Source organism: Amia ocellicauda, chromosome 2 (assembly GCF_036373705.1).
Source record: "Amia ocellicauda isolate fAmiCal2 chromosome 2, fAmiCal2.hap1, whole genome shotgun sequence".
Lineage (NCBI taxonomy): Eukaryota > Metazoa > Chordata > Actinopteri > Amiiformes > Amiidae > Amia > Amia ocellicauda.
Window position 1 is genome coordinate 19,039,470 of NC_089851.1, and position 13,557 is coordinate 19,053,026.

A 13,557-nucleotide genomic window follows, 5' to 3' on the forward strand; every position below is an offset into this window, starting at 1 on the left:
CAATCTGCCACCACTGAGTGTATGCATTGGTTAAAATTTCTAGCCATGACTTGTCGGCTCTGTGTTTCAGTATCAGACTGACTGGAGCTCAATTCAACCCGACTGTTTTTATATATCCTTCTGCAGGGCTCTGCTAAATTAACAGACTAATACAGACATCCTTTCTGCCCTAATGGCTTTATTATTTTTAAAGGGAAATGGTTTAGTTCATGTCAAAGTGATTACATTCACAAAAATGCAGCTTACCTGATTTTGACCTTAGCAGTATCCGTACAGTGTGCCCGTCATTAATGACTTCGCAGTCACGGCAAACCACGTAGTTTGAGTTCAGGCGGGTTTCCAGGAGTTTGGGGTCATACCTGGCCTCCCTGGAGTTGAGGTTTATGGGAGACTGATATTCTCCATTTGCTTCAGGGAACAACAGACCCCATTCTACACCTAATAATAACAGCACAGAATGGCAGACATTTAAAAAGAGTTCTATCTATTAAGTCGATGGTGAGATGTCCTAAAATGGGTGCAATTCAATGGAAATAAGATAAGGAAATGAAAAATATTACAAATGACAACACATGGAATCAGATACGGTTTCTATTGTGTAAACAGCAAAGCTTTAAGTACATGTAGTCAACTAAATAAATAAATACAACTGAAATACAAACTAAAATTCAGTGTAACACCCCTATAATATTGACCACAAACTAAGGCGGTCTTAATATAAGTATTTATCTCAAGTTTGGATAATACCATTTCCTATACCAATAATTACATAAAATGTATTCAGTGCTGTGCAAGCATAGGCGGTTATGAAAATGTTTCAAACTGGCCAATCAATGTTTGTCCGCTCTGACTACTGGCAAGCAATTTGAAAAGCACAGAACCAGAAACACAAATGTGCAACATGGAATTCTATTCTATTGATCTTCCTTGAGTCTAGCATTTCACATACAATGGTTTAGTGAGTAGTGTATCTGATTGTACTCCAGTCAGTATAGATATCTGGCTCTTGTTAACTTAAGAATAAGTTAAAAATACTTTTTGTTTCTGATGCTTACTTTTTATAATAATAAAGAACATTTTGTCCAAAGTAAGCACAACTTCAGCCCCAAGTCAAAAATGACCTGTTACGCCACAATGCATAATTGAGAAAATATCTCACAAAGACAATAGCCATTGCTGCTCCAGGTCATTGAATTCTGCCAATGTGCAGCTATGATTTGTGGAGGACAACAGTTCACACACTGTGGAAAAATAATAAAGAAACAGTTGTGGCAACTACTAAACCTGAGATCACAGTTTTATGTCTTTATGTGTTGCTATAGTGTAGAATACCATTCTTCCAGTTTGATTCTAGTATATAAGCTACTTTTAATATATTTAAATTGAAAGCTTACCAAATAATAGCGGATGTCAAAATCTAGCATGTATGCTTATTCAGTGTTTCAGGATGTGTCTTTTCAAAACTTCCGGGATAGCTGAAAAACTACAAAAGAACCGGTTTTGTCTTTCCCAGGGCAACTCAAGTCATTATTGAGAAGACAGCTGAGTTTCACGGTCTGACTCCTATGCTACAGCAATTATACTAGTTTCCCTGCATAACGATAAGTGTTGCAGTATGTCACGGATGGGGATTGTGCAAGTAAACAATCCCATATTAAACAAACACTTTGATGGGAAGATAAATCCTCTCCTTTTGTAGTTTTTTCCAATGCGCTTTAACCCCCCACCCCCCTCGTTGATTTTCGGAGTTACTTTTGCTCTGAGAGATACAATACTGAGATGTGTGTGTCTTTTCAAGAGCAAATGAACACCTCACACACACAGTATTGTTCAACTTTTAGACTGACGCCTGGTTTCTAAAAGTTAATTACACAGCACTCTCAAGCCTAAAGCAGCATAGGTAAATACAAATGTACTCTATTTATATTCATTGTGGGCTACACTGAAATTTGCTTCCCATACAATGATGCTTTCAAATTCCCTCTCTCTCTCTCTTTCTGTAAAACAAACACATACACATACACAATATTTCTTTACATCTATTTTTCCATTTGTTTTTAATCTGAAATCTGTTTGGTTTCCATATTAAATTGACTGTTTTCTATGACAAAAATGTACAGAGGAAACCACAAACACATACACATATTTCTTCTCTGTATTTTATATTTTCACAAAGTCATGTGACAATGGTAGTGATACCTGGTATCTTCATAAGCACAGCCAAAGACCAACCTGTGTTACACAACTAATGCTTTGACAACTGATAGCAAACTGCTATAAGCTGCTGAATAAAGATATGTTGTCATTCTTTTGATCAAACCATTGAATCTAACTTCAAAGGCATCTATATATTAATTATATTCTAACAAGGAAGGAAATTCTTGTTTCATAAATTACATAAGGCCCACAAAAATGTACATGCAGTTTAGTTATGTCAGTATTAAATCAAACCTAAGCCTATGTTGACATATTTTGTTTTCCAACTTCATTTAAATACAAAACATTATCTAAATTAATTAAAATAATGCTCTCTAAACATCTTAAATGGTAACTATTCCCATTATTTCCTTCAGCTGTATCTATGACCTTTCTAATACAAAATTGTCTAATGGTCTAAACCTCCAAATCTTCATTTAATACAGATATATCAATTACTGCTGGTGCATTTGGAAAATTAGTAAACTGTGTGTCAGTTTTGCTGAATGACAAGGCATCCTAGAAAAAGTAGCATCATGTTGTCATCAATTTATTAACTAGTATTCTTCAGTCTTTAATTTATAGTTTGCATGTGTATTATTTCTTCTCTCTATTGCCCCTAGTGGTACCCTTTTATAATTAACCTATCTGTGTATCTATTTCCATTGCTTTTGTCTCAGCTTCTGCCTTTGTCTAAACACCTATATGAGTACAAAGCTTAGATAGCACTGCAATGGAAGCACTTTTTCATTTTTTTTTGTTCCTGTCAATCCTTATCTTGCTGGCAGGAAATAAAACCTTTTCCTGACATTTTGGCTCCACTTGCTCCTTCACTGTAAAGCACAAGGTTCCATATGTACAGTCATGTGAAGAGGACAGAATAACAACGATAACAAAGAGTGATTGGTGAAACAACCTTGTCTCAGTTAAAAGTTTTCTTCAATCAGTTTCTATTCAGCACAGAGAATGACATAAGCGACAGTCAAGGACATTTGAGGAACCTATTGATGTCTAAAATCAGTGCTGATGCAGCACCAACTCAACAGTTCATTAATATGCAAGATTTTACCAGAAAACACTAGATCTGTTCTAAAAACACTACACAGATTTGAACATTAGCTGTGCAGAAGGTAATCTCTTTTCAAGCACTATAAGGTAGGTGCAAACTATCTGGAAAATTCTAATACACGTATACATTATATTGTTTGATGCCCTTAATCAATCAATCCAACTACCTCCATTCTTTGTGTCTCTCTGGGTATTGCAGAGCAGGTGGGCTTAAGCAAATACAGAAGTTCATGAGCTGGAATTTTGATATTTTACAAAGACAAAGGGAATCATTGACGGGATTTTGGAGGAAACTGGAAGTGAACACAATGTCATTCACCACCACATGATCTTTGGCATTGTCTTCTAGTCCAGGAGTTTAACAATATACCCCAGGTATTCATTCATTACCCTGATTCAGCTAATGCCTGTCAGGTGTCACATTTGGTATTGATTTCTAATACCCCTGTATGTGTGTTATTAGTAAGGATCAATGGCAGGAAATGTATTTTATACAGTATATATTAAGGATATAGCTTAAGGATACAACATAGTGGAAGTAATAAAGAGATAAAATCATGCTTTAAAAATAGACCTTTCTTTGGGATTGATTCTGACAGCATGTCAGTACATTGCAGCTCTTTAGTCTGTTTGCAGATACAATAATGAAACTGGTCTTATAAGTAAAAATAGAGTAACTTTAATTAAATTGTAGAAATGGTATGTTTCTCCTAATAAATACAAAAAGTAAAAACAATATCCATATCAACTGAAAGATTATTTATTTAAACAGATTTAAATTTTTTGCAGTCTTGTGTGCCATTTTATATATTGTTTTAGTGGAAATTAGTGGGATCTCAACCTAACATTGAAACAATTATAATTTATTTAAATAACAATACATTTTATCAAAGGTCCATTGAGACAGAGTGGTTATGTCATTTGCAGAATTTATTTGAGTAGTGCCCAGTTACCAAAACGCCAGCCTTCCATTAGGTAGAAGAAATAAGTAAATAAATTCATAAAAGCCAGTCAAGTATTATCGTTTGTGAAATATTTAAATCCTCAACTTAAAAACATATCTTTACATTCAGCAACACTCAATACATTTATTAGAACATTTCACAGTGATTCTAATAAAACTATTTCATGCTAAGAATTCTCTAATGGATAAAATTAAAGTTCAACAAAGCAGAACAGTAAACTGTTAAGTTTTAAACCGATTGAAAACTTTCACTTCCAAACTAACCATGACCTTGCCCACACACAGCAAATGTCTGATTTTCTTTTAAATTGCATTCAGAGGAAGACATGTTAGATATATGAATATGTTCTATGCACTTAGCCTTGTGTGCACTTTTGTTTCAGAGGCAATTGAACAGGCTGTAGTACATAAAAGAAAAGCAAATAAACTTATCCGTCTCAAACTCTTTGCTATATTGTGGATGCCAAACTATTAGACTGAACACTTTATCAGACAGTTCACATATGGGTGTACTATTAATAGAACACTGTGCTTTGTGTAAGGAAAGAGCAGGTTCTTATTGAAATATGTTGGTGGCATTACTTTAACATTCAAAACAGGATGGAAAGCAAAACTCTGTAATTCAATGGCAAACAAATTAGTGGGTGTGACTCTTGTGGTTAAGTCACTTTTTAAAAGAGACAAGTCCACTCTATCATATTTTTAAAGTAGCCGTAAAAGATAGAAAGAACACAAACTTACCTTCTTCATATCCCCACTCCAAATCATCCTTATCAGGATAGTAATCAGATTCTTCAATCATATTGTCAGCCATGTAGAACAGATGTTTCAGATGACCTCTGAAGTCTGAACTTCAAGACGCTTTGAACCAGTTTTAAAGTAACTAGAGATAAGCAGAGACTCTGTACCAATGCCTGTATTGCAGTTATGTACAATTACGTTTTACACAGATGATCTACCAATATATGAGCTAGTGTTCTCTGCCTTCGGTACAGGTAAACTACTAGCGATCAGTGCAGATGTTCTTCAGTGCAGAGAATTAGGAGAGAATGCAAAGTTGCTGGCAATGTAACAGGAATCCTCTCTCTCTCTCTCTCTCTCTCTCTCTCTCTCTCTTAGTGAGCAAACTTTGAGTCAAGGCTGCAGCACAGGCTCCACTCTGGAGGTTGAAGACAAAGCACTTAACCTGTGCAGTGTTTAGCAGTGTTTAAAACTGCAGCTGAGGTCGTATCCTGCAAATTGCCACTAGAGGCCACTGTGGGAAGTGCCTTCTCATTGGTCAAGACAATAGTCTACTTGTGTCAAAATAGTAATAATTTAAAGTTACTCTTTGGCTTAGTTCACATCCTACTTTCTCTTGCATAACACAACCTATTAACAACAGTCTTGTAAATGTAATTTATGTTGGCAGGAAGATCTAAATAGTGCACGCGCTGGCAGGAAATGTTTACTGACTAGGCCTTTTGAAGCCTGCTTTCAAAAAGAAGCTTGGAAGGAAAGTTTTTTTTTACCTTTTTTCTTGTCTAATGTCAGTGAAGCATAATATTCTTATTCTTATTATTATTGTTGTTGTTGTTGTTATTATTACAATTTTAAATTAAATAAAATGAACATGTATACTTCTTTTATATTCTAATAGAACAACAGGATCTTCACATTACTTTATTGCTACAATTCAGGAAACACAGAAGACGTATTATTATTATTATTATTATTATTATTATTATTATTATTATTATTATTATTATTATTATTATTATATCATGATACACATATACAGATAACACTGATTAAATCTCCAAGTCATTATAGTCTCTTTTTAATTTATCAAATGTGTGGAAAAAAAAAAGGTATCAACTTCAGTAAGTAAGACCTATCTGCAGTGAATGGGTGTCAATATTTTACTCTTACTTTTACCTTATACTTGTTCTAAATTAATGATTTAATGTAATTAAAATACAAATAGATACCATCATTCTAGTTTGGCAGAAACCCTGTTATAAATTGTTTCAAATCACAGTACATTTAACACATTCATTACTGTATGAAAAATCAATGCCTATTTTCTCTGACCTGATACACACTGTTCTGAATCATTATTCGTGTGATGACTGCAGTATTCAGCACAGGTTTTTGTCCACCAGTCCACAGTGTTTTCTGTAATGTATAGAACAAAAATCATAAAAATAAAGGTTGAAAATCAATGAGCATCCTTTGCCATCTACCCAGATGTCTTATTCTGCCCCTGAATGCAATCATTGACAGTAGCCCAGCTTTTGAAATATAAGCTCAGTTTGTTATTGGCCTGCCTTTGTGTCTTAAGATAGACAGGTGCACACATCACCCTACAATCTCTCTCCTATATCAGTAGAAGGATTGAGGTCACTTTGAAGATGACTTTGTCTTCCTGGAAAAACCTGGCAATGCAGTATTAGTAACACCCTGGACTTGTGGCACAAAACAAAACAAGATGAGTCTAATTTGCTGACAATTGTCATCATTATAATCATAATACTAATAAATCAGTCACAATAAAACCTGAACCAGGAACATTGATGAAATAAAGTAATAATTAAAGTAAAAATATAATAAATAAATAAATAAATAAATAAAAATATAACTTCTTTCAAGTCAAGTCAAATTAGTGTAAAAACAAATGTGATTAGTAAAACTCTTATATCACATGTTCAATGAGCTATTAATAAAACCCTGGAGTGAGAAAATTAAGATTTACCATTTTTGACCTATTATCTCTAAAATTAAACAGGAAAGCAGAATAAAGAACGCTTAATCTCTGCTGAAATATTTTTAATTAGGTCACATTGTTCTAGATTCTCTGCTTACTAAAAATAGGAATGATATTAAAACAATGTGCTTTAAAATGGCACAACCTTTACACTCTGTAGTACTCTATAGTCCTCCCATGAAGCCTATTAATATACTTTTGTGATACACTACATTTATATAAATGATGTTATCCATACCTTACTTTCATTTTTGTATCTGCTTCTTACCACTTACCAAGTGGTAAGTAACTTAAACCAACACCTACCTATTCTGCAGTTCTCAACCCAGAACGTTTGTCTTTATTGGGGAGCACAATCACATTACAAACGGCACCTTTACATCAGATTTGGCACTGTTAAACAGGTAGTAATATTTCAGACATAGTGTTAATTATCTGACTGTTGTGTTTGATGAAAAATATGATTACATTCTAAATCTGGATTTTAATGACACTACATAATTTTAAAAAGCTTCTATATATGTGTGTGTAAATATATATGTATACATTAATATATCTATGTGTAGCAGTGCAACCCATAAGAAAATAGAAAATGATAGTAAGAACCTCTCAAGCCACTGAAGTAAATTTGACAGCATCCACACACTAGATGGCACAAGTAGCAGTTCCAGCATTGTTTAGCAATGCAAGAAAACTTACAGAAAACAATATCTGAGCCACTAGCTGACCCATGGTGTATGTAAAATGTCTATAGGAAAAAGGCCTCTATGTGTAGATATATCTATTTATGTATTAGAGTAACATAAGTGTTCATTACAAATGATATACTATCCTATCTTTTTACTGTAATCTTACAATATATCTGGGGGAACAAGTCAGCCATAACATTATGACCACATGCATTATATTGTGTAGGTCCTCCTTTTGCTGCCAAAACAGCCCTGACCCGTCGAGGCATGGACTCCACTAGACCTCTGAAGGTGTGCTGTGGTATCTGGCACCAAGACATTAGCAGCAGATCCTTTAAGTCCTGTAAGTTGCGAGGTGGGGCCTCCATGGATCGGACTTGTTTGTCCAGCACATCCCACAGATGCTCGATTGGATTGAGATCTGGGGAATTTGGAGGCCAAGTCAACACCTTGAACTCGTGATTCATCAGACCAGGCCACCTTCTTCCATTGCTCCGTGGTCCAGTTCTGATGCTCACGTGCCCATTGTAGGCACTTTCGGCAGTGGACAGGGGTCAGCATGGGCACCCTGACTGGTCTGCGGCTACGCAGCCCCATACGCAACAAACTGCGATGCACTGTGTGTTCTGACACCTTTCTATCAGAACCAGCATTCACTTTTTCAGCAATTTGAGCTACAGTAGCTCGTCTGTTGGATCAGACCACACAGGCCAGCCTTCGCTCCCCACGTGCATCAATGAGTCTTGGCCGCACATGACCCTGTCGCCGGTTCACCGCTTTTCCTTCCTTGGACCACTTTTGATAGGTACTGACCACTGCAGACTGGGAACACCCCACAGGAGCTGCAGTTTTGGAGATGCTCTGACCCAGTCGTCTAGCCATCACAATTTGGCCCTTGTCAAAGTCGCTCAGATCCTTACGCTGCCCATTTTTCCTGCTTCTAACACATCAACTTTGAGGACAAAATGTTCACTTGCTGCCTAATATATCCCACCCACTGACAGGTGCCATGATAACGAGATTATCAGTGTTATTCACTTCACCTGTCAGTGCTCGTAATGTTATGGCTGATCAGTGTATGTATATGTGTAGGAGGGGGAGAGGGACTTTAAACTAAGCTTTAAGGAAAGTTTAAGTTAACTTTACATTGAGAAGCAGGGGTTGCTCAATTATTGATATGAATCTGTTCAATAAACATGTCTGTTTTAGAAGACTTTGATTTTGAACTGACAGTAAAATGTTCACGGTTCAAGTGCTGTTTTCAACAACCATTTACAAATGCCTGAGGACAAAATTAATGTATTGCAATATCTGCAACTAGGCCTACTTTTGCTTTGTGCGCTGAATATTAGATGTGTCCCAGTCCAATTAATACAAAATATTGTACAGTTTATATAATGTTTAAATGCAACCTATTTCCTGTGATGAACATTTAATTCTAGAGCAAGATGGTGGTGTTATTTTTTCACACTGTCTTTTCTAGTTTCAAAATTTGAAAATGCTTGGTAGCTGTATGAATAGTATTTAATGAATTTGTTGGCTGGACAGTCAGTGATTTCACATGTCCATGTACACAGACTACTGATCACAAAAGTATCCTGAATGGGTATAGAACATCTGGGTCACATCCTTTAGATTGATGATTCTCTGCTACTCCTTGCTTCCAGTTGAAAAGACTGGGTCTGTACACTCTTGCAAGGCCAGGAAAAGAGGCTCACAAACTCAATGTGCCTGAACTGTAATCAAATCAAATCAAGAATATTTGTGCAACAGAAACTATGCTACACATGGAATGAAGCAGTATTATTTCTCTACAAAGGAAGTGTAATGTGTGACTTTGAGCATCACAGCAGTCAGCCTTTACAGCTATCAAAATTATTATGTTAGTATTAAATGAGGAAACATTTAGTCAAACAATTAAATTTGGATACATAAGGTTTTCATGAGTCTATACAGTCAGTTTGTAAAGGTTTATTTCATGAACATACCATGAAGGCAATTAATTGAGAAGTAATGGCAATGCTGTAAAATAAAACAGATCAAGGTTTAACAGAACAATTTTCAACTATAGATTAAATTATGATACATATATGTAAGTGGAACATAAATCGATTGTCACACTTAGCTCATTTAATTTGAGAATATATATATATATATATATATATATATATATATATATATATATATATATATATATATATATATATATATATATATATATATATATACCAGTACACTATTTATAATGCAGGCAAGGATATGAGGTTAAATAATAATACAAATTCAGTGTCAGTGTATGCAGTTTGCTTGTGCCCTTAGGATAAGTCCTTTAGGTCACTTGATTAATACATCTATTTTTTAATATAAGTCAACTAGAACTGTCCTATAAAGAGAAATTAAGTTGATAACTTTCATCAAAGATATTCAGTTGTAAATTTCACATTCATTTTGCTTTGTTTGCTAGTTTGCAGGAATTGTCTTTTTTGCCATTTTCTCCCAATGAAATTCCATCATAACAATTTAACCAAGTAGAATTGTAACATTTTCAGTGTTCAGATTCTTGTAATTAGTTTGGAGAATAAAATATGTTAACCTGGCAAAACACGTGATCATTACTGCAGAACGTACTGGCCAAAGCCAAGCAGGCATAACCATGGTCATTGACTGAACAAAGTTGTAAAAGTTATATTACGACTAGTATTGATTACTTAATTATATAGTTGTTGATTTTTTACGGGGAATCAAATTATAGCACTGTTAGAATTGCAATCATGCAATACAGCAATACGGAGAGAATAAGCATTACTTACAGGGAGACGTAGTGCATTTGACCGTTATTAATTGAAAGAAGGGCTGATTACTGCTGATTGGCTTATCGAATATACAATGACAGAATGCGCTGAGCGGGATTCTGTATCTATTGTTGCACCATTGCTTTCAATGTGATTTTGTGATTGATTATCAAGAATGTTGCTAGTTTGTTAAAATATCTAACAAAATAAAGTGTGATTTTCCGCAATTCAACTATATAACATTAGGTATTCCTAACCAGAATATACATAAACAAAAATATATTGAGTTAAACATGTCAAACTAGGATGTGCCACTGAATGATTTAAGCCTATGCTGTGGTATATTTCTGCCATCTAGTGGCACCTATAGGGCAGTACTGTGGATTAGTGGTTAGGGCTCTGGACTCTGGAGCAATCCCTGGTGGGGGCACTGCTGTTGTACCCTTGTACTTTACCTAGATTGCTCCAGTAAATGCCCAGCTGTATAAATGGGTAAATGTAAAAAAGTAATAATGTGATATCTTGAAACAATTGTAAATCACCCTGGATAAGGGCTTCTGCTAAGAAATCAGGTAATGATAATAATAATAAAAACATCATCACTATTCCAAATAAATATCCAAGCATTTTCTCATATAATTAATTACATGACCTTTGACTACATCCCACAAACATTGTGAGTTTCTAACCAATTACAAGTGACAAATACATTAATTGATATTTGGTTTGTATTGGATTGTCCTGTCTCAAACAAAAAATAAACACATACTGTAATTGTAATTTGTGATTAGGTGGCCTAGGTTGTGAGTTTCTGCAGAACAAAATGTGCTCAAAATGTTCTGAGTGTAAGTGAAAGTTTACTGCTGCAAATGTAAATATGCAGCAATATTGTAGAAACAAGAGATAAAATAATATTTTTGGATTTGTAAAATAATACGTTTGGAATGAAATGTAACAAAGCTTAATGTAGATTTGAAAGGCAGAGGGGCTGTTGCCACTTTCACACTATGAGCTGATGAGTTTGCAAATATGCAGAGGTGTAAAAAATATTCGGAAGTCATACTTGAGTAAAAGTAAAAATATTCTATCAAAAACTTACTCCAGTAAAAGTAAAAAGTCTACCATTCAAACAGTACTTGAGTAAAAGTAAAAATGTAGCTACTTTTAAGAGTACACAAGTACCAAAAGTAAAAGTACATTGTGATTTTAGTAACAAAGTGAAAGTGTTTGTGTGTGAGCCTTATGAAGGGGGCACACAAGAGATTCATTTGATGTTTTAATCCAACATTTTATTTTCCATAAATTATCAAGGTATTTGTACGGTTCCTCGATTTTATCTTGAAAACAAAGTCTGTCAAAAAGAAATGTTATTAGACTCATATCTCGATATTACTTTCATGTGTATTCAGTATTAACAAAGGGTAACATTGGGGGATTTATGTAAATAATTTGGAGGTTTCTTAGCAAACTCACTGTTCATACACACACACATATACATATATCCCAAACAGTTGTATAATAATACACGAAACAAAATAAACAATATAAAATATGTACCCCTGTAGTGATCACATTTGTTATAATGTAATTATTGCACTATGTTGCAGAACACTGGGTTTATAGTTTAACAGTATAACAAAAAAAAATCTGGAAAAGATTGCACACCCTACCTTTAAGTACAGGAACGAAGTATTTCTACTTCATTTCTTTACACCCCTGCAAATATCCAAAACAAAATTGGGGGGTGTGGTGCAGAAATTGTACAGGCTTATGTATCTTGAATTTACATAGTTAAATATTTTTTTGTTACTAATACATATTATTATGTTATGTTTTAGTGCTCAGATAACAAGATGCTACTTAACCATGGTTAATTATGGAACCATTAACTCACTGAGTGCTGTCCAGGTAGTTGATTATACAGTAATTGTAGTAGTAAAGTTTGTGTTTATGGATAGTGACAGGGGTTCATTAATGTTGATTGAGTTTATTAAGTATTTGTAATTTCTTTCTTTCTTTTTTTCGTATGTTTTCTTTTGTGTTTGTTGTGTTAATTGGTTAACCCCCTGCATGCTTTTTGTATTAATCCCCCATGGGTGATGATGCACACCTGTTTTTAATTTCCCCTGATAGAGCTGGGTCTGAAAAGCAGGTTGCTGGGGAGAGCATAAGGACAAGTGAGCAGCACAGAGTGCAGTTGTTTGTTTTCACCAGAGCATTGGCAACAAGAAAAAAAAATACAGAGCAGAGAGCAGGTGCAGGGTGAGGGCTGCCAGGGAGAGAGTGTGAGTGGACAACAGTTAGTTGTGGGTGTCAGAAGGCCTGTTGGAGCCAAGCTGGAGGATTGATCTACACAAAAATGTTAAATAAAAGAATTTACTACAGATCATTTCAAGCAATAGTCCTTCTTCATCTGTAAATTAGGTCTTTAACCTCTAACATCTGATAACTTTTTTAACTTGTTCTCTAGCCGCTAATAATAGATGTTTGTTTATTTATAATGGTAAAAGCTTATAGCTTTACTTGGACATATTACTTATTGTGAGATTTGTTTTAATGAGATTCAACCTGTATTTTTTTACTATGTTAAAAGCTATGTGATGTATAGATTTACATAATATATACATATATACATAATATACATAATAATGTAATTTTACTGTTTAAGTGCATGCTGGAATATTCCATATTATCAGGGTATGGGGACTACCAATACGAAACCTTAACAAATATAAGTTACATGAAATTGTTATGGGCTTTCATATAAGAACATAAGAACATGAGTTTAAAAATGAGAGGAGGTAATTCAACCCATCGGGCTCGTTTGGTGTCCATTAGTAACTGAGTGATCCAAGGATCCTATCCAGTCTATTTTTGAATGTTCCCAAATTTTCAGCTTCAACAACATCGCTGGGGAGTTTGTTCCAGATTGTGACTCTCTGTGTGAAGAAGTGTCTCCTGTTTTCTGTCTTGAATGCCTTGAAGCCCAATTTCCATTTCTGTCCCCGGGTGCGTGTGTCCCTGCTGATCTGGAAAAGCTCCTCTGGTTTGATGTGGTCGATGCCTTACATGATCTTGAAGACTTGAATCAAGTCCCCACGT

General features: G+C 34.8%; 1 protein-coding gene across 1 annotated transcript in view; it reads right to left on the minus strand.

Moving 5' to 3' along the window:
• ca8 (carbonic anhydrase VIII) overlaps window positions 1-5,413 on the minus strand; it is a 20,735-nt gene extending 15,322 nt beyond the window's left edge. The window contains exons 1-2 of the mRNA XM_066720168.1: window positions 4,970-5,413; window positions 247-438 (exon numbers count right to left, since the gene is read on the minus strand). Coding sequence (XP_066576265.1) covers window positions 247-438; window positions 4,970-5,042 — 265 coding nt within the window. The 5' untranslated portion in view covers window positions 5,043-5,413. The remainder of the gene's footprint in view (window positions 1-246; window positions 439-4,969) is intronic.
• Window positions 5,414-13,557: the final 8,144 nt, after the last annotated feature.